The sequence below is a fragment of the Rana temporaria genome, chromosome 2 (assembly GCF_905171775.1).
Source record: "Rana temporaria chromosome 2, aRanTem1.1, whole genome shotgun sequence".
Taxonomy (NCBI): domain Eukaryota; kingdom Metazoa; phylum Chordata; class Amphibia; order Anura; family Ranidae; genus Rana; species Rana temporaria.
The window spans coordinates 61,034,941-61,058,937 of NC_053490.1; the positions used below are offsets into that span (position 1 = coordinate 61,034,941).

Genomic DNA, 23,997 nt, shown 5'->3' on the forward strand with positions numbered 1-23,997 from the left:
TAACTGGTTACTGTCCTCCACTAATCCTGAGCAGTTCAGTTTTTGCAAGAAAATTTGTATTTTAGAAATTGGATGTGATTATTTCTTCTGTCACTTGGTTGTACTTTCAAAGGATAAAGACTGCCTTGATCCTGCAGAGATAGTTTGAATAGAGTGGAGCAACCCTGCAATACTATATACCTGTACATTGAGTTCATCTTTAAATGCAGCCTCTGACCATCTCCTGAATCAATCATGTCTGCAATCCTTAACCGTCCCCTGTACCATGCCTGCAATCTCTGACATTCTCCTGTACTATAATCTGCAGTCTCTGACCATCTCCTGTCCTGTAACTACAGTCTCTGACCATCTCCTGTAATATATATCTGCAGTCTCTGACCATCTCCTGTAATATATATCTGCAGTCTCTGACCATCTCCTGTAATATATATCTGCAGTCTCTGACCATCTCCTGTAATATATATCTGCAGTCTCTGACCATCTCCTGTAATATATATCTGCAGTCTCTGACCATCTCCTGTAATGTCTGCAATCCCTGCAGGAGAGGGTACACACATGATACACACACACTGTACACACTTCCTCATCTGCCACAGCAGAATTATATTAGAGCCCCCAGTACAGAATGAGGATGCTTTATGGTGGGTGCTATGGCCATGGCACATTTTACATTGAAATCCATCCTCCCCCATAAGACAATCATTTATTGGGTGTAATATACATATAGGTGTAAATACATACACTGTGTGTGTGTGTGTTTAGATATAGAGTTGAGAGAGGAAAAAAACAAGGAGTAAGAGAAGGAATTAAAAGAGGGGGATAAAGAAAGAAAACGAGTGAGAAAGAACATGAAAGATGGATAAAGAGCGATAGATAGGGGGTGGGGACAAGACATTAGGATAGAGCGAGATAAAAGTTAAAGAAAGGAGAACAAAGAGAAAGAGTGGTACATCCTAATGCCACGTACACACGATCGGTTTGTCTGATTAAAACGGTCTGATGGACCGTTTTCATCAGACTAACCGATCGTGTGTGGCCCCCATCAGTTTTTTATCCATCGGTTAAAAAACTAGGAGCTTTGTTTTAAAATTACCTGATGGTTAACTAACCGATAGAAAAAAACGATCGTCTGTGGGCACGTCCATCAGTTAAAAATCCACGCATGCTCAGAATCAAGTCGACGCATGTTCGGAAGCATTGAACTTAATTTTTTTTTCAGCACGTCGTAGTGTTTTACGTCACCGCGTTCTGACACAATCTTTTTTTAACTGATGGTGTGTAGGCAAGACTGATGAGCTTCAGCTTCATCGGATATCTGATGAAAAATCCATCAGACCGTTTTCATTGGATGAACCGATCGTGTGTACAGGGCATAAGGGGTTTAATACTGTACGAGTGGAAGGGACTCGGCGTGCTAAATGTCCGCGGGTTAGGGGTGCAAATTACTTGCCTTGGGTGCTGACAACCCCCGCTACGCCACTGGGGCTGCTATGAAAGAATTTCCAGGGCTGGTTTTTATGCCCAGTCCGGCCCTGCCTCAAACTGATTTTAGCCTCCTATAAATCCTGCTATTGCAAGTCTGGGGAAGGAAATGGCTGCACCATTAGCAAATTAGGCTGTCCTGCACTCAAAAATTCCATTCAGTCAGTCTAAAGGCTCGTACTATAAGAAAATCGGGTGAACATTTTCATCCGATTTTCTGATAGCGCGTACAAAACTTTCGACAGTCGAAATTTCCGAAGGGACAAATTCCCAATTTTTTCTCTTACAAAAACCAAATGAGCGATTTTGTGTACCATTTTGTACAAGTAAAATCAGAAACAAAAGACTGCACATGATCAAAAGCAATAAACAACAAAATAAAAGCCTTTGTCGTATGAGAATTTGCGTACATTATTTCCTTCCTCAAGCTCCGACTTGCTGTGAAACAATGAGGAAAAAATCGGATGATCGCTCGGCTGATTTTCTTATACACTAGGTGCTCGCTTACAGGAGTAAAGAGAACAGGGGTGCTCTCCTTGACAAGCTGCCAGTCCTTCACTGTCCATTATGAAGTTGGGTGGGCCGGTGACCAAACTGCACTACAAAAGTGTAATGAAGTAATTTACCAATCTATCTAGTTGGGAGGAGCCTCCTTGTGACATCATCATGTACCGGAATTGAACCAGAACTATGATCCGATTGTCGGCCAGGATTTTTTTTTTATGATGCGAGTTGTTTACTTATAGTATGTGTTATTTTAACTTAATAAATTCATATTTTAATGTACTGCACCATGAGGAGTGTTTATCCCTTTGTTCTCGCATAGGTTTAAGCCAATAGAGAGCTGGAGGGGGCGACTTAGTGCTGGGTATAGACGTCCATCTTGGCATTCCATGAGGGAGAGGTGTTAATGTCTTTGAGCTCATGTTGACCACTTTGAATAAGGGGGTCACTGTGGTCTGGTAAGCCCGCACCTAAACCATTTCTTGGGTGTTGGTGAATGCTATTGGCACACTTTGGAAATTACGAAGATTTTGAATTGATGCATGCTTTATATGGGTCTCCTCTTGGTTCTAAGATGGACATTTTTCTTCACTTCTTATATGTGTTCTTTGCAACTTGTCTAAATGTTTTCAGGTCTCATGAATTATGGAAAATTAATATATTCTTTTGTTTTTTTAGCACAACACTTTGATGGGGTTTGATTTGAGGTAAAATAGAATGGAAGGAAGTGCAAGATACCATAGTAATAGCTGTAGTAGGTGGGCAAAACCAGGAACGAAAGGCTTCACTGATAGGTTCCCTTAGCAGGAATGGCGACGGCTGCACCTAACAGCCCTTCCGAAGATCGGCTGGGGTCCGGACATCATGGGCTCCCGCGACAGGTAAGTGTCCTAATATTAAAAGTCAGCAGCTGCAGTATTTGTAGCTGCTGAATTTTTCGTGTGGGGGCTGTATTGTAAGATCTTACATGTTACACCCTAAATACGGGTGAAAGATATGCTGGACTTATCCTTTAACAGAGCAAAATGCCATGGCCATCTTGTTTGAGAACAGAATTTCAGCCTCCAAAGGGTTAAGTGACGTGCACATATTACACTTTCTTTCCTCAACAAAGTGAAGTTCTGCCAATTACAACTTCTCTATTTCTTTCTGATGGAAGTTAATTAATGTGTCCTATATTAAATTGTGTGAAACGAGGAAATGGAACTTATCTGTGCTGCTTTTCTGAGGTTTTTAGAGACTTATCATTCCCCAATTATTGAAATGAGCTGGCAAAGGCAGCATTCATTTCAGCTTCACGAGCTGGCAATAAACAATGCCACCAGTGGAGCAGAAAAATCCATTTAAACTTTAAACTGAGATCAGAATGAGAAAGACCACAGTGAGAAGAACATCTTGTTGTCGATTAAACACTTAGCATGCTCCGGTACAAACCGTACAGAAAGGAAAGAAGTAAACAAACCCAAAACAAGCTGTAAGACATATATGGCTGCACCACAGGAAAAAACAAGTGCCAATCTGAATGCTAAATAAAACTGCCATTGAAAAGTTAAGTTCCAAAATAAAACTTTTGTTTCTTTTTGTGTGAAAAGAGGACTTTTCTATTGACTTTCAGCGTATGCCAAGCTTTAGCCTGGAGCTTGATTTAAAGTAGTTGTAAAGGTTATTTTATTTTATTTTTAAAATAACAAACATGTCATACTTACCTCCACTGTGCAGTTCGTTTTGCAGAGAGTGGCCCCCCAATCCACCTGTTCTGGGGTCCCACTGCGGCTCTCTTGGCCCCTCCCAGCAATAGCTAACCCCCTCTGGGAAGCTCTCTCCTGAGGGAGTTACCTTACGGGCGCGCTCCCGTGTCATACAGTCGGCGTCCATAGCCGCCGAGTGTATGACTCGGCCCCGCCCCCTGGCGGCCATGTCACTGGATTTGATTGACAGCAGCGGGAGCCAATGGCTGCGCTGCTATCAATCTATTCAATCAATGCCGAGACTCTGTGGAGAAGAGGACGCCGGGGACGTGCAGAGCAGGTGAACTGGCTCAGGTAAGTAAAACGGGGGGGGGGGGGGCTGGGGGGCACGTGATTGCCAGGTGTTTTTTCACCCTAATGCATTAAAAAAAAAACACGAACCTTTACAACCCCTTTAAAGCCTAACTCCCGGTTTAAGCCAAGCTGACCCAGACAAGCTATTTACTTTAATAACCGATGCGCCTGCTGTCACACGGTATAAACTGTATGTAGCAGAGAGGTGGGTGGATGATGCCACATCAGCCAATCAGAGGAAGCCTTGCTGATAAATAACAAGGCTTCCTTGTGAATGGCTGTGCAGGGCTCATCCTGACTTGATGTCGTTTCTGTAGTACAAACTCGAGTCAGGCTGAGCCTTACTGAAAGGGTAGTTGATGCTTGGAATAGACTTCCAGAATAGGTAGTGAGCCAGTCAACAGTAAATGGCTTCATACATGCTTGGGACAAAAAAGTTAACAAATAAAAAAAAAATTTTGTATAAAAAAAAAAATAAAAAAAAGAAGGGCAGACTTGATAGACGACGCCATCTTTTTTTCTGCCATCACTTTTTTTATGTTTCTATACAGCTGCCAGAACCCAGTGCTACATACAGTTTATACAGCCGGATGGCACATCTATTGATAAAGGAAAATGTTCCTTTGGTCTCATCAGTGCACATCAGTGAAGGAGAAAAATTACCGGCACTGCATAATAGAAACTAAGAAAAACATTTGTGTTTTTAAAATAATTTATGGTATTTTTTGTTTGTTTAGCAAAAAATAAAAAACCCAGTGGTGATTAAATACCACCAAAAGAAAGCTATATTTGTGTGAAAAAAATGACACAAATTTCATTTGTGTACAGTGTTGCATGGCCGTGCAATTGTCATTAAAAGTGTGGCAGCGCTAAAAGCTGAAAATTGGCCTGGGCAGGAAGGGGGTGAAAGTGCCCAGTAGGCAAGTGGTTAAAGAGGACCTTCAGCTAAACCGCAACCCCCGCCCCCTCCCCCCCCCACATTTTTTTAACTTGTCAGTTCTGCTTTAAGGACTTTCGGAACAAATATAAAACACTACTTACCTCTGCTCCTAAGCTCAAAGACACAATCTCATCTTCAAATGCTGAATGAGTATCGATGTGTGGGGGAATGCCTGGGAAACAGTGGGAATGCATTAGTATTTTTCACTGCTGGGTAAAAAAAATTAAAATAAAAATAAAAACCCCTGTAGACAGTTTTATTTTACTTTTAAAAAGAAAAAAAAAAGTTGGCAAGACACATCCTCCCCTTTTCCACCCAATTTAATTATTACCACAGCACAGTCTTAGCAATAATCAGTGAACTAAAAGACACACTGAATGAATCAAGTCCTCGCTCCCGATAGATTTTTCTGCTTAATGTGATTACACCAATCACACACACTCCACAACAAAATCTGTCAGAAGCCAGTTAAGCTGGAAAGCATCAGGAGAAACTCCATGATCACAAAAAAACCTTTATAGATGTTGTCTCTAGTTGTATTTAAATACAGAAACCCCAATGCTGCAAGACCACAGTGCTGACCATCGGCCATGCTTTTCTTTGGTAATTTTCTACCCTTTCTGGCCACACTTAAAATGAAAATGTTAGTCAGAAAATTAAGTTCTGCTCAGTGGCGTCACTAGGGTTGGTGTCACCCGGTGCAGAAAAAATTTATGTCACCCCTCCACCCTCAGTACAGACCCCTCTCCACTAACTACATACCTCCCTCCCGCAGTATAGATCCCCCTCCCTCAGTATAGACCCCCCCACTAAGTACAGACCCCTTCCATCCCTATAGACCTCACCCTCAGTACAGACCCCCAACCCTTAATATAGACCTCGCTCCTCAGTACAAATCCCCCCTAAGTACAGACCCCCTTTCCTCAGTATAGACCCCCCCCACTAAGTTGACCCACCCTCCATTAGTACAGACACCCCCCTCAGTATAGAATCACCCCCTCTTAGTGCAGACCCATCAGTATAGAATTCCCCTCTTAGTGTAGACCCCCCCCTCTTAGTGCAGACCTTCCCATCAGTATAGAATCCCCCCTCTTAGTGCAGACCCCCCCCTATCAATATAGAATCCCCCCTCTTAGTGCAGACCCCCCATTAGTATAGAATCCCCTCTCTTAGTGCAGACCCCCCATCAGTATAGAATTTCCCCTCTTAGAGCAAACCCCCCCCCCCCCCATCAGTATAGAATCCCCCCATTAGTATAGACACCCCCTCCCCACAGTGCAAACCCACATCAGTATAGACACCCCCTCCCCTCAGTGCAGACCCCCCCCCCCCCCCCCCCATCAGTATAGACCAGTGTTTCTCAACTCCAGTCCTCAAGGCGCCCCAACAGGTCATGTTTTCAGGATTTCCCTCAGATGAAACAGCTGTGGTAATTACAAGGCAGTGAAACTGATCAAATCACCTGTGCAAAATAATGGAAAGCCTGAAAACATAACCTGTTGGGGCGCCTTGAGGACCGGAGTTGAGAAGCCCTGGTATAGACACACCCCTCCCCTCAGTGCAACCCCCCCCCCAATCAGCAGACACCACCCCCCCCCCCCCTCAGTATATACATTCCTCTCCCTTCCTATAGGTCCTTATAGTGATATGGTGCTTTTGTGCCTTCATCAGAAAATTATTCCCACTGGCTCACCTTGTCCTGGCTCATACTGGTTCACTGTTAGTTGGTCAGGCCTGTGTTTTATAAGCCCTTGTTGGAGGCATTTGTCCAGTACAGCGTTACAGGACTCTGGGAGGCCTTTGAATACAGAAACAAACATTCTTACACACACTATGGATATATTGTGGATGACTATTAATTAAAAAAAGTGAAACATACAGCAGTCTGAGACAGAAAGAGAAGTATTTAACATAAATGCTTTTGCAATATATCTGTATGATTGAAGGATAGTCAGTACTTTTAAAATATGCTTGGTAAAAAATGATTTTACTGTTGTAAAATTACCAGGACTGACAAACAAGGATATCACTCATACTGTGCAGCTCATAAAAGTCAAGGGTACTAAAATCCGCTGTTTGCACCTTGAGTTCCGGGTTGGCCAATGAATGGAGGAAGTACGAGCGCTGCAGAAGTGTTGGGCTGCCAAATAGGATTAGCATATGCAGCAGGAAGGACACTATGGGCTCTACGGGCATGTGTTTGAATTCTCGGTGGCTGCGGGGCACTACTTGTGCTTGCCACCGCACCAGCTTGAACTGCACTTATGGGACTCGCCACGTCACCACATGATACGGCAGTGCTGGATGTACGACCAGGATGTACTAGGCCGCTGGTGCTTGCCAGTTCATCAGAAGGTTGAGCGGCACTAGTACTGACTCTCTGCTCCATACAAGAACCCTGCGGTTGTTGCCCCTCAACAGAAGAACATGGTCGGGTATGCCTGACCTTAGAAGGGACCACTACGCCATCATCAGGAGCTATCTGTCAGGGTGCCGCTGCTCTCTACGGGTTTGTATACTGAGCCTGAATCTGACAGTGAGGCTTCCCCTTCGCTCTCATCCACCATGCACAGCAACGTGTAGGCCTCTTCCCTAGTGTACCTCTGTTTGGACATTTTAGCCGCTAAATTTATATAGTTACAGCTAGTGCGACTCACAGGCAAAAGAGCAACTGGTTGTCAGTGACTGCTTGAATCGCTACAAAAAAAAATTAACTGTTAGTGCTAGCAGGGATGTTTTGTAAGTAGACAGTGATCTATTGATACTGCACTTGGGTGGGGTGGGGTGCGGTGGGCTGGGCTGAGGGGCTAAACGCAGGTGTCTGAGCTGATCATGCCAACGCCACATTTTTGAGAACACTATACTACTGGGGACATTAATATAGATCTGATCAAAGCTATTGATCCGTTCGAACACTATACTAGTAAGGGAGGTGTATGGGGTGTACTTGTGTGTTAGCACTACTGGCAAATCAAAGGGTTAAAATCTGACGCTGTCTGGGACTGTCGCTGACACCTAACTGACGATAACTAGCTAACCAGTGACACTAATAAGGTGATCAGGAAAAAATATCTGTACACTATACTAATGCCACAGTGACAGGGAGTGAAAGGGTTAACTGGGGGGTGATCAAGGGATTAAACCTTTATTAGGGACTATATGGCAGGTACCCTAAACCTATCTGCGACTACTGCTAACTGCCTAATGCTGTTTATAGTCACAAGTGACACAAAATACCCTAAACCTACCTGATCCTACTACGAACTACCTTAATGCCGTTTAGTGTCACCAGTACAGTGATCAGTGTAAAATCTGAAAACTACACTTGGTGACACTGACAGGGAGTGAAGGGGTTAACTGTGGGGGGGGCAATCAGGGGGTGATCGGGGGCTAAAAAGTGTGCCTACGTGTACTGGTGTCAGTGTAATGTTGTGTACTCACAGTAAGATGTCCTCTCGCAATGGAACTAAAAAGGGCTCCATGAGGTTATGTGACATTAGTTCCTCTACACAGGCAGAGGATAGCAGTCTGCCATTCGCCAGAACCGATCACCAGGTACAGCCCAGAAATCATTGGCCTGGGCCTGGAGACTGATCGATTCTGGAACTAATCTGATCACCGCGGGGACGCCGGGTGCGTGCCCCCTATAGACGGCAGCTGGTCTGTAACCAGTTAACCACTTTAGCCCCGGGCCTGTTTTTCAGAGTCGGTGTTTACGAGACAAAACCATTTTTTTTTGCTCGAAAATTACTTAAAACCCCCAAACATTATATATATTTTTTTCTAACACCCTAGAGAATAAAATGGAAGTCATTGCAATACTTTTTGTCACACCGTATTTGCGCAGCGGTCTTACAAGCGCACTTTTTTTGGAAAAAATTCACTTTTTTAAATGAAAAAATAAGACAACAATAAATTTGGCCCAATTTTTTTATATATTGTGAAAGATAATGTTACGCCGAGTAAAATGATACCCAACATGTCACGCTTAAAAATTGCGCCCGCTCGTGGCATGGCGTCAAACTTTTACCCTTAAAAATCTTGATAGGCGACGTTTAAAAAATTCTACAGGTTGCATTTTTTGAGTTACAGAGTAGGCCTAAGGCTAAAATTAATGCTCTCGCTCTAACGATCGCGGCGATACCTCACTTGTGTGGTTTGAATACCGTTTTCATATGTCGGCGCTACTTGCGTATACGTTCGCTTCTACGCGCGAGCTCGTCGGGACGGGGCGCTTTAAAAAAATTTTTTTTTGCTTTTCGCATTTATTTTTATTTATTTTAGAATTTTTAACACTGAAAAAAAAAAAAAAAAAATTATCACTTTTATTCCTATTACAAGGAATGTAAACATCCCTTGTAATAGAAAAAAGCATGACAGGTCCTCTTAAATATGAGATCTGGGGTCAAAAAGACCTCAGATCTCATATTTGGGCTTAAATGCAAAAAAAAAAAAAAAATTGGAAATGTCATTTTTTCAAATGACAAAAAAAAAAAATGTTTCTTTAAGACGCTGGGCGGGACTGACGTTTTGACGTCACTTCCGCCCAGCGGAGCTATGGGGACGGGCGAAGGAGATTTTTCCTTCAGTCTCGTCCCCGCTCAGCTGCCGGATGGTCGCGATCTCCTCCGCCGCTACCGACGGCTACGGTAAGCGGCGGAGGGCGCGGGAGAGCGGCGGGAGGGGGGGGGCCCTCTCCCGCCACCGATAACGGCGATCTCGCGGCGAATCCGCCGCGGAGAACGCCATTATCGTTAACACGGCCGCCCACAGAAGAGATGAATATCTCGATTGTGGCAGCAGCTGCTGCCGTTACCGAGATATTCATCTCTAAAGTGAGGACGTATAACGACGGTGGGCGGTCGGCAAGTAGTTAAAGTATAACTAAAGGCAAAGCTTGCATAGAGTGAAGAGGGATTAGAACACCTGTATTTGTTATTTTTATTTTTGTGTTCAGCCGTGTGTGGTGAAATTTTTTTTTGCTCTATGCATAGCCAATAAAAAGAAATTTGCAAAAAAAAAAAAAAAAAGAAGAGTGAAGAAGGGCAGAGGACATGGCTGGGGAAAGGGGTGATGTGAAGGGGCAGAAGACATGGATGTTGGGGGAGGGGGTGAGGGGCGGCAGGGGAAATGGCTGTGTGGGAGGAGTGATGTTGAGGGGGCAGAAAAAAATGGGGGAGTGATGTTGAGGGGGGTAGAAGAAATTGCTGTGGGGGGGGGGGGGGGTGTGATGTAAAGGGGTAAAGAGGAAATGGCTATAAAGGGGGGCAGAGGTCGTGGCTGTGGGGGTGATATTAAGGGAGGCAGAGGAATTGTCATTGTGAATGCTATTGTGATATTATAGGGGGTAGGCTTTGATGTAAAGAATTTCAGTCATCGCATAAACATGCAATCTGGACCTCTGCTGCAAGAAACTTTTCCTAATCGGACCTCCATAAATTTCAATTCAATACCCTTGGTATACAATATTTGGATGCAGACTGTGCAGCTGCTCTCTAGGACCCATTTATACTAGACATGGTTCAGGCGAGTGCTGAAATACCCCCTCATTGTCAAATAGACCTGAACACTTCTCAGATCCAGGGCAGATGAGAAGGAAAAATAGGATTTTTATAACAGCTTACCTGTAAAATCCTTTTCTTGGAGTACATCACGGGACACTGAGCCTAGTAATTACTAAGTGGGTTATATTCCACCTTCAGGTGCTGGACACTGGTGTAATCAATTAGACAGGAAGTTCCCTCCCTATATAACCCCTCCCATACTGGGAGCACCTCAGTTTTTGTAGCAAAGCAATAAGTGTCCCAATATCCCCAAACAAGAGGGGCGGGAGCTCCGTGTCCCGTGATGTACTCCAAGAAAAGGATTTTACAGGTAAGCTGTTATAAAAATCCTATTCTCTTTATCGTACATTACGGGACACAGAGCCTAGTAATTACTAAGTGGGATGTCCCAAAGCAATGCTTACTGAGGGGAGGGAGACACAAATAACACAGACCGCCATCAGACGTGAGGACCTATACTGCTGCCTGCAGCATACTGCGCCAAAAAGCGGCATCCTCTTGCCGTGTTATATTCACCTGATAGGAATTAGTGAACGTAAGCACAGACGACCAATTTGCAACCTTGCAAATCTGAGTCATAAAGGCTTGGTAATGCACCACGCATAAAGCGCTTACTATCCTGGTAGGGTGCACCCCAAAAGAAACAGGGGAAACCCCTCCCTTTAAACCCCATTCTGAATAATAACCTGATGAATCAACATTAAAAACAGTTGATTTAGATGCTGCCTTCCCTTTCCTGGGGCCTCCTGGTAGCGCAACAACATCAGTTTTCCGTATCCGAGCCGGATAGGCCTCGACTTTTCTTACTCTAACGAGAGAGAGTGTAACCATTTTATTAGCTAATCTGAACACTGCCTGCCCATATCTAGGGTCTTCTGGCAGCACAACAAAATGTTAGTTTCCTATATCTGAGACCTCCAGATAGATTTTTAACTGCTCTCATCTATATTGAGAGAAAAGCAATAACCCCCCCGGCACAGGCGCCGAATAGAGCCGAGCCGACCCGAGCTTCCTTCGGGAAGTCGTGACGCGCTGTGTGCGCCGTCGTTTAGCATGCCAATTGATTGACATGTCAATAGGAACGCCCACTCCCGCAAGATTCCCTACCCGGAAGCCGCGGTGAATTCCACGGCTAAACGATATCTACGGGGGAAAAAAATAAAGGTCAGTGACATTTTATATGCAGCACGGTGCTGGATGCAGTGTTAGAAATTTTTTATAGGGTGAACCTCCACTTTAAGGAAACTTAAATTATCATGCCTCATTAAGCAACCATGCAAAATCTAGGCAAACATGCAACTTTAAGCAATCATGCATCCTTATGTGATTCAGCATTTTTCATGCGATCAAATATCTCATGCATTTTAAGCACTACTGTGCGGACAAGTACCCTTGTGTGACCAAGGACTTTTGTGTGATCAAGCACCCCTGTGCGATCCAGCATCTTTATGCAATCAAGCATTTTAATGCAACTTTAGGCATTTCTGTGAAAACAAGCCTCTCTGTGTGACCTAATATCCTTAGGTATTCAAATGATCGGGTGATCAGGCAACCTTGTGTGATCCAGCATCTTTATGCAAGCAAGCATCTTTATGCGATTTTAGGCATCTCTATGAAAACAAGCCTCTTTGTGTGACCTAATATCCTTGGGTAATCAAGGACTCGTGTGATCAGGCAACCTTGTGTGATCCAGCATCTTTATGCAATTAAACATTTTTATGTGATTTTAGGCATCTCTGTGCAAATAAACTTCTCTGTGCGACTTAAGCACTTTAATGAGACCAAGCATCCTCATGCGACTATGTAAAAAAACATGTTAACCCATACAGATAGGAACATGTATCTTTATGTGATCAACAATAAACATGTTCTGTTACTTGTTTTTACCCCACATGCATTTTGAACATTCCAAACTCATGTATTTTATGCACACATGTGGACTAGTAAAGAGGAAGTTATCCTCTGCAGACGTGCATTTCCGCAATCATGCGCTGTAGCTGTTGTGCGTTAGTAATGTGCACCAGCAACTGTGCATTCCACAGTGGTGCGTTTGGTTAGCCTAAAGCCAGCACCAGGATGAGGACCCTGTGGAGGTTTTTCCAGCAACCTATAGGAATTTTTTATTTTTTTTTAAACCCCAGTTAGGAGACATAGGCTTTGGTCGTCTAGGCTGAGGGTAAGTTCTATGCAGTATGAATCTCTGAAAAAGACTGCAGGCCAGATTCACAGACATCGGCGCATATTTATGCCGCCGTAGCGTATCTCCTTTACGCTACGCCGATGCAGCGCAGAGAGGCAAGCACTGGATTCACAAAGCCAGTGCTGCCAAATCTGCAATGAGTTTCCTAGGCGTAAGCCGGCATATGTGGAAGTGGGCGTGAGCCATGCAAATGAGGCGTGACCCCATGCCAATGATGGGCTGAGTCTCAGACAGATACGTATAATGAACGGCGCATACGCCGTCCCGTGGACGCATCCCAGTGCGCATGCTCAGAATCACGTCGGAACTACTCCCTAAGATACGCCGGATCACTGCCTACGGCGTGAACGTAACCTACGCCTAGTCATATTCACGTACTACGTAAACTACGTAAAATACGTTGGCTTGTGTTCCCTGGTGCAGCCCTTTGCATGGATGCTGCGGAGTTACATCTCCTTTATGGGGTATAACTTTACGCTGGACGTATGACTTTACGTGCACTGCGTCGGGCGCACGTACGTTCGTGAATCGGCGTATCTCCCTCATTTGCATATGTGAATAGAAAATCAATTCGGAGCCCCAAATTCGTCCAGCGTAAATATGCGCCCACTCTACGCCGGCCTAGACAAGTTACGTCGGTCGGATGAAGCCTGTTTTTAGGCGTATCTTAGATTGTGGGCACGGCGCATAGATACGACGGCGCATATTTGCACTTACGCGGCGTATCTCGAGATACGTCTGCGTAAGTGCTTTGTGAATCCGGGCCTGCAGCTGCAACTCCAGAACTTGTGAGGCTTCTGATAGCTCCTCCTCTGCACCTGTTCCCTGTCCTCTGACAGTGAACCTTCATCCTCGGGTCTTTTAATCCCTTTGTTTGAGGACTTATAGAGCAGGGAAAGGGGCACACCCCGGTTTCTGCTTCTTGTGAGGATGCTGCAAATATAGCAGTTAACCTCTTATAGACCAACAAATGCAATGCAAAAAACATCCAAACAGACATATGCAGAGTGGCTGCAATGTTGAGGGAGGCTGCAATGCCCAACAGGGCTGATGGCTCAATCTGTGGGCTGGCCCAAGTCTCTACAGGGGAGGATGGTATCATGCAAGCATTAGAGGGGCCCACCAGATTCAGGTGGCGATACCCTGGTGCCCTTTTATATTCCTACCCCTGAACCTTTTCTACAGGGAGACGAAAGTCCTAAGCTAAAAGCAGAGGAACTTAACACAGGTGCATCAACAGCTGAACTTTCTAGCAAAAAACTTTGCCTGCTAATCTGCACAGCTAGATGCCGAGTAGGCGTCTTAGGTTAGTCTGTATCCAACACACACAAGGTGCTTACGTGCCCCAAGCTGCTGTGTCCCTCTGGCTTTACAGAGCTCTGACGTCTGGGCTTTTTTGAAGGGCCGGCCCAGCGTCTGCACCATGAGCCAGGGAGCGCGTTGCCCAGCGGCAACCAGATCGTCCCCCCGCCTACAAAAGCGTGTCCCCCTCGCGCACGTAGGGAAATGGTGGAGGTGGGGTAAGAGAGAGATCCCCCAAGGAGCACCGTGGACCCGGACTACGAGGGACTCCCACATACAACTGTGGCAGAGCCTGAAGCGGAGGAAGTGAGCCGCTCAACAGACCGGTTAACACTGAGCTTTCGTTCCTGGAGAGCATGGTAAGTGAAACACCAGGTATGTCTCTTTACTGCCTCTAGTGGCGGAAAACAGATAAGACATGCAGCTACTCATGGAAGACAATCCTTAAAGGTATTTACCTAGGATTGTCTTCACCTACCTTATCCCCGCTGCAGGATACTGCTGAGCACAGACAGACCCAATCTTCATCCATCACTGCGGGCTAAGTCAACAGACCTTCAGGGATCGGGGTCCATGGTCAGGATCACCACACCCCTGGACCTGCATATGGCACCCTGCCAGAAAACTTTTGGTATTGGGTCTGACCAAAGCACTGGAACCCAGGATCCAGCCCTCCGAAGAGAGGCATTACAGGCAAAAACCTTGTGCTTCGGATACGTGGCCCCAAGTACAATTCACTTTGGCCCAAGGCACTTTGGATGGATCTGGTTTTTATGGAGGTTATTTAAATCCAGCATGGATCCCTCCAGTGGAGCTCCTCAGAGAACATCTTCACTCGTGACCAACACCTTAGACACTGGCGAAAAAACTGAGGTGCTCCCAGTATGGGAGGGGTTATATAGGGAGGAAACTTCCTGTCTAATTGATTACACCAGTGTCCAGCACCTGCAGGTGGAATATAACCCACTTAGTAATTACTAGGCTCTGTGTCCCGTGATGTACGATAAATAAAAAAAGCACACAGATCATGAACTCTAGCATACTTTTTGTTGGGTCCAAATTAGTATAAGCTGCATATTTCTATCTGACTATCCAATAAGGCTCCCTGAGAAAGGTGGGACTTACCTCCCAGAGTAAGTGGAGTTGTTCTTTTAGAAGCAACAATATCAGACAGAAGAGGCTTTGTTGGATAACAAATGCCTGTCTTCATGTGCTCTATACGTATATTCCTAATGAGAACCCAGACTAACACAACAGTGATGGGGACCCAGGCAGCTACAAATAGCTGTCAGATTGATCAGAATCCTAATCCATTCCACTCAGAATAAGGCTGACCTTTCTTTGGGGCAGCTGCAGCAAAGAAGGTTTTTCACCTTAATGCATAGAATGCACTGAGACTTTACAACCCCTTTAATGTTAAATTCCAGCCACAAATAATTTTCTTTTAGTTATGGTAACTTTCTATCCTGGGGGCATTTAATTCAGCAGGTTTCACTCCTTGCCAGTTATACAAGTCATGCTTTAAGACTTACCTCCAGGTAAAGGCTTGTCCTTGTCTATGTTGTTATTATCATATCGGAACTCGTACCCAAAATGCTTCACTTGCCTGTGTTTTAACGGTTTCTGATTTTCTGCAATTATAAATTATATATTCTGTAATGCACTTCCAAACAAATCCTTAAAAAAAAAAAAAAAAAAAGCAACAAATCTCTCGATACCCGCTCTGTGTTTACATTAGAAAGCTGTCAAGTTAGTGCTGGACGGAGGAGCAGAGGTGCTGGGAGAAGCACTATTACAGATTTAAATGCTGTGAAGCTTGAACTTTTCCACAGTGCCTGCAGCTACAGAGGTCAGGGATGACTTGTTTAACCAGTTCCGGACCGCCCTATAGCAGATATACTGCCACAGGGCGGCCTTCCTGCCCAGAATCACAATCACATATATATATATATATATACACACGCGATTCTGCACTTCTGCCTAGGGGGCGCATGATGCTGCCTGGCTGCTTCTACTATGAATAAATCACATCAGAAGCTGACCTGCGGGTGCCAGGCACTGGATGTCGCCGGCATCTGCCGATTGTCGGGCAGAGGCACAGAACGAAGCTCTGTCTAGCTAAAGAAGGAAGCATTTCATTGACAGGGAAGTGATTGTTTTTTTTCCCTTTGCAGGGTCACAAAAAAGAGATTTTTAATACAGCTTACCTGTAAAATCTTTTTCTTGGAGTACATCACGGGACACAGAGCGGCATTCATTACTATATGGGTTATATGGAGTACCTTCAGGTGTAGACACTGGCAATCTCAAACAGGAAGTGCCCCTCCCTATATAACCCCCTCCCATAGGAGGAGTACCTCAGTTTTGTAGCAAGCAGTATGCCTCCCAAAATGGTCCTCAAAAGAGGGGTGGGAGCTCTGTGTCCCGTGATGTACTCCAAGAAAAAGATTTTACAGGTAAGCTGTATTAAAAATCTCTTTTTCTTTATCGTTAGATCACGGGACACAGAGCGGCATTCATTACTATATGGGATGTCCCAAAGCAATGCTTACAATGAGGGGAGGGAGAACATCTCCAAGACAAAAGGATTTAATTTAGAGATATACTCAAATCATAATAAATCCAACTTAGTTGAGAAAAATAATTTTAAATTTTAAATTTAACTCAAAAAAGAGGAGCCCCCCGGAATCCGAGGGTCTCAAACTGCAGCCTGCAGCACTGCCTGCCCGAAGGCAGTATCAGTATTCCTTCTTACGTCCAACTTGTAGAATTTTGTAAACGTGTGGACAGAAGACCAGGTTGCCGCCTTGCAAACTTGAGCCATAGAGATCTGGTGGTGTGCTGCCCAGGAGGCGCCCATGGCTCTAGTAGAATGAGCCTTTAATGATACTGGAGGAGGCAACCCCTTCAAGCCGTAGGCCTGAGTGATTAATTGCTTAATCCACCTAGAAATGGTGGACTTTGCAGCTGCCTGCCCCTTCTTGGGCCCATCCGGTAGAATGAACAGCACATCTGTTTTCCGGATCTTCTTTGTAGCTTTAAGATAGGCCTTCATGGCCCTGACAATATCCAAGGTATGCAGCAACCCTTCCTTTCTGGAAGTAGGGTTAGGGAAGAAGGATGGTAATACCAAATCCTGGTTCAAATGAAAACTGGATATGACCTTCGGTAGGAAGGAAGGATGAGGGCGGAGAACGACCCTGTCCTTATGAAAAATAAGATATGGTTCCTTACAGGATAAGGCCGCTAGCTCCGAAACTCTTCTTGCGGAAACTATGGCAACCAAAAATACTAACTTCCTTGTCAGTAGAACCAAAGGAATTTCAGCCAACGGCTCAAACGGTTGTTTCTGTAAACTTGACAGAACAAGATTTAAATCCCACGGACAAAGCGGGGATTTAACTGGAAGTTGGGTGGAGTGAGTGACGTGTGGACGCCATCCCCTTCATTTTCTCCAACGAGTGGCTCTTGTCCCTGATACGTCCGGCCGGCGTTACAGGCCAACTGCTTGTTTTTATCAACTTAAATGTGAGTTGTACATTTGTTTTTACTATATTTTAATAAATTTACCCGGATTTATGCTATGTGGAGCCTGTTTTGTGTTTTTTCATCATTTAACACGGCATGGTCTTAATGCAAGCGGAGAACTTCCTGCAGATGTGATACCCACGGTGGAAAGACATGCTGATAGTGGTCCGGCAGGACCCTTACTTCTGGTAAGCAGCTGTGTGATCGGTGGTGGATTCACGTTGGTGCTATAATCAGGACTTCTTGAAGCTTTCACGGGTGTCTCCAATCTCACTTGGATTCATCACATTTATTTTCAAATTGAAGTTTATGGACTTTATTCACTTATTTGTGGTCTACTGTTTGATTTAATTCTTTCAATATTGTTGTCAGGCTTTTCGTGGCAATACCCACTGGGCTAGTACTTTATTGTCTAGTAGGGCCAGGTGGCTGTGGCCCCTTGACCTAATGGGACTCTTAATTGGTGTTTAATTCAGAGTGTTAATCTAGGAATTTTTTAGCACATGCACTTTTGCACATGTCCAATATGTTTGTTTAACATATGTTCGTCCCCTTCTTTCTTTGGTTTAGCGCAATTAACCTTTCTTTTTCTAATATTTATATTGTTTACACACAATTTAATTGCTGCTTATCAATCCCAAACTTTCTACCTTAGCGCAGTTGTTCCCAAAACAATTCCTTAATACGTAAGACCCCTTGAAGGAAGGTCTTAACCAGCGAGTGGGTGGCCAGCGGCCGCTAAAACCACACTGACAGGGCAGAAATCTGTCCTTTGATTGTGCTTAATGCCAATCCCTTATCCACTCCCAGCTGGAGAAAACTTAAAACTCTATCGATGGTGAACTTGCGAGGAAGCCATAGCTTGGACTCACACCAGCCTACATAGGCCTTCCAGACCCTGTGATAAATCACCCTAGAGACCGGTTTCCTGGCTCTGATTAGGGTAGAGATTACTTTCTGAGACAGACCTCTACCCCTGAGAATCAAGGATTCAGCTTCCAGGCCGTCAAATTTAGATGCCGTAAGGCAGGGTGGAGGATCGGACCTTGCGATAGCAGGTCTGGCCTTAGAGGCAGAGTCCAAGGGTCTCCCACTACCATCCTTAGGATTAGTGAGTACCATGCCCTTCTGGGCCATGCTGGAGCTACCAGGATAACTGGTATGTGCTCCACCCGGATCCTGCGCAGCAGGCGGGGTAGTAACTGGAGCGGGGGAAACGCATAAAGAAGTTTGAACTGATGCCAAGGGCAAACCAGCGCATCGGTTCCGCAGGCCATCGGATCCCTTGAGCGGGACATGAACCTGTCTAGCTTCTTGTTGAGTCTCGATGCCATGATATCCACGTCCGGCACTCCCCATCTTTGGCAGAGTGCTTGAAAGACTTGTGGATGCAGAGACCATTCCCCCGGCCATAGAGTCTGGCGGCTTAAGAAGTCCGCCTGAAAGTTGTCCACTCCTGGAATGAATATTGCCGATATGCAGGGCACATGAGCCTCTGCCCATAGGAGAATCAAGCTCACCTCTCTCTGAGCGGCTTGACTCCTGGTTCCCCCTTGGTGATTTATGTATGCCACGGCCGTGGCATTGTCCGATTGAATTCTCACCGGGAACCCCTGCAATTTTGACGTCCAAGCCCTGAGGGCTAGTCGAGCAGCTCTGAGCTCCAAGATGTTGATGGGCAACTGCTTCTCTGGCTTTGCCCAAGTACCTTGGCGAGTGCAACCATCCAAAATTGCTCCCCAGCCCGTCAGGCTGGCGTCTGTGGTCACTATCTTCCAAGCCACTGGGCTGAAAGACTTCCCCTTCAGTAGATTCTGAGGGTCTAACCACCAACACAGACTTTGTCGGACTCTTGATGAGAGCGGCAACGGGATATCCAAGGCCTGTGGCCTTCTGCTCCATGCTGACAGGATGGCTGCCTGTAGGATGCGAGTGTGGCTCTGGGCGTATGGTACCGCCTCGAATGTGGCCACCATCTTGCCTAGTAACCTCATACATAGGCGAATAGTCGGTTCTTTCTTGCTTAGAACCAGTAGGATTAATTCCTTGATGGCTTTTACCTTCCTCAGAGGTAGGGACACTCTTTGTTGTTCTGTGTCTAATCTCATGCCGAGATATTCCAACTGCCTTGTGGGCTGGAAAGCTGACTTTTCTCGGTTTAGGACCCAGCCGAACCTCTCGAGGTATTGGACCGTGAGGGCCACTGCTCGCTCCAAGCCGGGAGACGAGTGGTCTATGACTAGGAGGTCGTCCAGGTATGCTAGGATCGTGACCCCTTGGATCCTTAGCTTGGCTAGGATTGGAGCTAGGACCTTCGTGAACACCCGGGGGGCCGTAGCCAACCCGAAGGGAAGCGCCACGAATTGGAAATGACGCGAAGCCACCATAAAGCGTAGGTATCTTTGGTGTGGCTGATAAATTGGAACATGAAGGTAGGCATCCTTTATGTCTATGGACGCCATGAAGTCGTCCTTTTGGAGTGTGGCAGCTGCTGACCGCACGGATTCCATCCGAAATGAGCGGACCCTTAGGTATGCATTTACCATCTTTAGGTCCAAAATTGGCCTGACATCTCCATTGGACTTTGGGATGATGAATAGGTTGGAGTAGAAATCTAGCCCCTGTTCCAGGACTGGTACCTCTACTATTACTTCCTGGGAAAGTAGATGATCTAATGCCGATCTTAATGCGGCTCCCTTTTCCGGATCGTTTGGAATCCTCGACTCCTGGAAATGAGGAGGAGGAAACCCTAGGAAATCTAATTTGTAGCCTGTGGCCACGGAAGACCGTACCCACTCGTCGGGAATGCTGGCTTCCCAAATCTCTGAAAAGAGTCGCAGCCTTCCCCCCACCTTCGTGGGTGGGGGCGCCCCTTCATAAGGTTGGCTTGGGGGCTGGCTTTGCTGGTTTGCGAAACCACTGCCTTTTGCCTCTAACAGCCTGTCCTTGTGATTTGCTGTTGAAGCCGAAGTTTGCTTTTGCAGGAGGCCATCGATACTGCTTGGCATTAGAGGGCCCCTGCCCAGGGGAATACTGTCGCTTAAACGCAGGCCCCTGAACCTTCTTCTTAGTTGGCAAGAGAGTACTCTTGCCGTTTGAAATGGTCTTAATGTATTTATCTAGGTCATCTCCGAAGAGTCGTCCTCCATGGAAGGGGAACCCTGCCAGGAGCTTCTTGCATGGGGGCTCAGCCTCCCAGCTTTTTAACCATAAGGCCGGGTACTCACGAGCAAACATGTATGGTGAAAGCGGTCCGTCGGACCGTTTTCACCATACATGTCTGCCAGAGGGCTTCTGTACGATGGTTGTACACACCATCGTACAGAAGTCCGCGCGTAAACAATACGCGGGGCGTGTCCGCGGTGTCGCCGCGTCGATGACGCGGTGTCGCCGCGACAATGACGCGGCGACGTGGGCGGCCCGCCTTTAAAATGCTTCCACGCATGCGTCGAAGTCATTCGACGCATGCGAGGGACGGCGGGCGCCTGGACATGTACGGTAGGTCTGTACTGACGACCGTACATGTCCGAGCGGGCAGAATTCCAGCGGACTGTTTTAAAACAAGTCCAGGAATATTTGTCTGCTGGGAAAAGGCCCGGCGGGCAAATGTTTGCTGGAATTCGGCCCGCTCGCGCCCACACACGACCAAACATGTCTGCTGAAACTGGCCTGCGGGCCGGTTTCAGCAGACATGTTTGCTCGTGAGTATGGGGCCTTAGAGTCTTCTCATATGGATAAGGGATAACGATAAACGTGACGCTTGCTGGATAGAATCCTTGATTGCGTCTACCGTAAAACATATGGCCTTAGGGACATCCGAAAATTCTTCTGCCTGCTGGGCAGGAATAAGTTTAAGCATCTGCTTAAATTGATCCGATAATGCTTGAGCGACCCCAATCGCAGCCACAGCTGGCTGTACTACTGCCCCTGCAGTAGTGAAGGAGTTCTTAAGTAGTGCTTCCAAGCGCTTATCAACTGGATCCTTGAACACCTGTATGTTTTCTACAGGGCATGTTAACGATTTGTTAACACATGAGATGGCTGCGTCCACTGCAGGAGTAGCCCATTTTTTGGAAAATTTATCTTCCATAGGATATAGGACAGAGAATCTTTTAGGTGGTAAGAAGATCTTATCTGGCTTGTTCCAATCTTGGAATAAAACTCCCTCTAATAGAGGATGGATCGGAAACACAGCATTGCTTTGAGGCGCCCTCAGTGATCCCAAAGCTGAAACCGTCGATACCTGGAGATCTGGTACTGGCAAGTTGAATGCCTTATGGACCAAGTCCGACAATCCTTGAATCCACCAGCTCTCCCTCAGGGAGACTGCCCCAGACTCCTCTGTATCCGGATCTTCGATCCCTGAACCTACTTGGTCCTTGTCCAAGAGGTCGTCCAATTCCCCTGAGGAAAGGACCTCCTCTTCTGAGGGTCCGCGCTCGGGCGACGGAGATCTATTCCGCTTACTGCCCCACATAGCTGCGGCTATCATTTTACCCATGCTTTTCTGCATCTCTTTTAAAGAGGTGAGTAATACCTCCTCCGTGACCATCTTAGGGTTGGACTGACCCGCGTCAGCTCCAGCCCCAGATCCCGATGGCCCCAAGGCTCCCTTTGGGGAGAGCAGCGGCATAGCTTTGTCCGAGACCTCAGACTCTCTGGGGGAATCCCCACCTCTTGTACCCTCTGACCCGGATGCCATGGTACAATACCGAGGTACACCTGCTAGCTTATTGGTACCTGGGACTATAAATAGTTAAATGCCCAAACACCTGTTTGGGGGATAAAAAATGCTTCCTCTCCCCTAGATGACACTTTCTTCTTTTTTTTTTTTTTTTTTTTTCAAATCTAGGAAAGAAAAAACATTCTGTCCCCCTGAGTAGTATTGCAAGAAAAACTATGAGATGGAAAAGAAACAGCCTATTCCTAGGCTTGAAGACAGTCTTCTGAAGACTGTAATATTCTTTCTGGCCACTGTGTGTCCTCGGCGCCCCGTGCTGCCGCTCTGGTCTTTCCTCCCCAGTTCCAAAGTAATGAATGAGCTGTCTGGAACACATAAGGAAGGGCCGCCCCTTCCTTAAGCCACTGACCCGCCCTTCCCCCCCAGCTAAACGGCGCCAATTGCGCCTATAATACGTGAACGCGCGCCGCGCGCGCGCCCGCCGACAGGGGGGGGGGGGGTTGGGAGGAAGGGACCTCTCTGCTCCAGCAAACTGCAGCCTGCAGCCTGGAACACACGAGGAGGTCAGCGTTTTGCCTGCTTTGCAGGCTCTGAGGAGGAAGACTGAATGGAGCATCGCCTGGAGGCTTGCAGGTAAGCACAGCTCTCTGACACACACATACACTTTATACACAGGCCCCACTCAATGCTTTTCCAACACTACAAGGGAGGTCACATCTTATGGGGAATAATACATATAGAGCCATCCTATCTTTATGATATGTGACTAGTTTGCCAGATGCAGTGCATAACTTTAGGCATGTCCCCTGTGACCCCCCAGAAAAAACCTGCTAAGAACCAAGTTCCGCAAGTTTTCCCCTCACTTACCTGCTCCATGCCGCAGGACTTTGCCAAGCAAGAGGCCCAATCTTCCCCCATCTCGGTGGGGATGTCTAGACCTTCAGGCCCTGGGTTCCTATGAAGGATCCACTGTCCTGGGCCCATATAGCACCCTGGCAACAGAAAACATTAGGCACCCAAAGGATTTCTAAGTTCTGGGCCCAGGGTCCAGCTCTCTAAAAAGAAAAGCATTATGGGCTATACCCCAAGGGTTTGGGGTCCGGTTACTGACCACTTTAGCGCTGAGGCTTTTTTGGACAGAACCGGTTAGCTCACCTAATCCCAAGGATGCGGAGGCAAGCTAAACCATGACTAACACCTAAGACACTGGCGTAAAAAACTGAGGTACTCCTCCTATGGGAGGGGGTTATATAGGGAGGGGCACTTCCTGTTTGAGATTGCCAGTGTCTACACCTGAAGGTACTCCATATAACCCATATAGTAATGAATGCCGCTCTGTGTCCCGTGATGTAACGATAAAGAAATCTATCACTTCTCTTAGTAAAAGCACCTAACACAGTACACAAACACTGGCTAGGTACGCAGTTAACCCTTTGATCACCCCTGTTGTTGAACCCCCCCCCCCCATAGCCAGTGTCATTAGTACAGTAACATATTTTTAACACCAATCACTGTATTAATGACACTGGTTCCCGCAAAAGTGTCTGATTGTCTGCCACAATATCACTGTCCCGCTATAAGTCGCTGATCGCCAACGTTACTAGTATAAAATAAATAAATAAAAATTCAAGTATATATCCCACAGTTTGTAGACACCTAAACTTTTGTAAAACCAATCAATATATACGCTTATTAAGATTTTTTGTAGCAGAATACATACAGGCCTAAATGTTTGAAGAAATTCGATTTCTTTA

At 46.1% G+C, this 23,997-nt stretch overlaps 1 protein-coding gene across 3 annotated transcripts in view; it reads right to left on the minus strand.

Annotated features, from left to right (window-relative positions):
* ALKBH8 (alkB homolog 8, tRNA methyltransferase) overlaps window positions 1-23,997 on the minus strand; it is an 84,006-nt gene that overhangs the window by 46,962 nt on the left and 13,047 nt on the right. For 2 of the 3 annotated variants that reach the window (XM_040340247.1, XM_040340245.1), the window contains exons 5-7: window positions 15,567-15,665; window positions 6,662-6,766; window positions 5,070-5,140 (exon numbers count right to left, since the gene is read on the minus strand). In XM_040340247.1, coding sequence (XP_040196181.1) covers window positions 5,070-5,140; window positions 6,662-6,766; window positions 15,567-15,665 — 275 coding nt within the window. The remainder of the gene's footprint in view (window positions 1-5,069; window positions 5,141-6,661; window positions 6,767-15,566; window positions 15,666-23,997) is intronic. The other variant, XM_040340246.1, reaches the window with a different exon arrangement.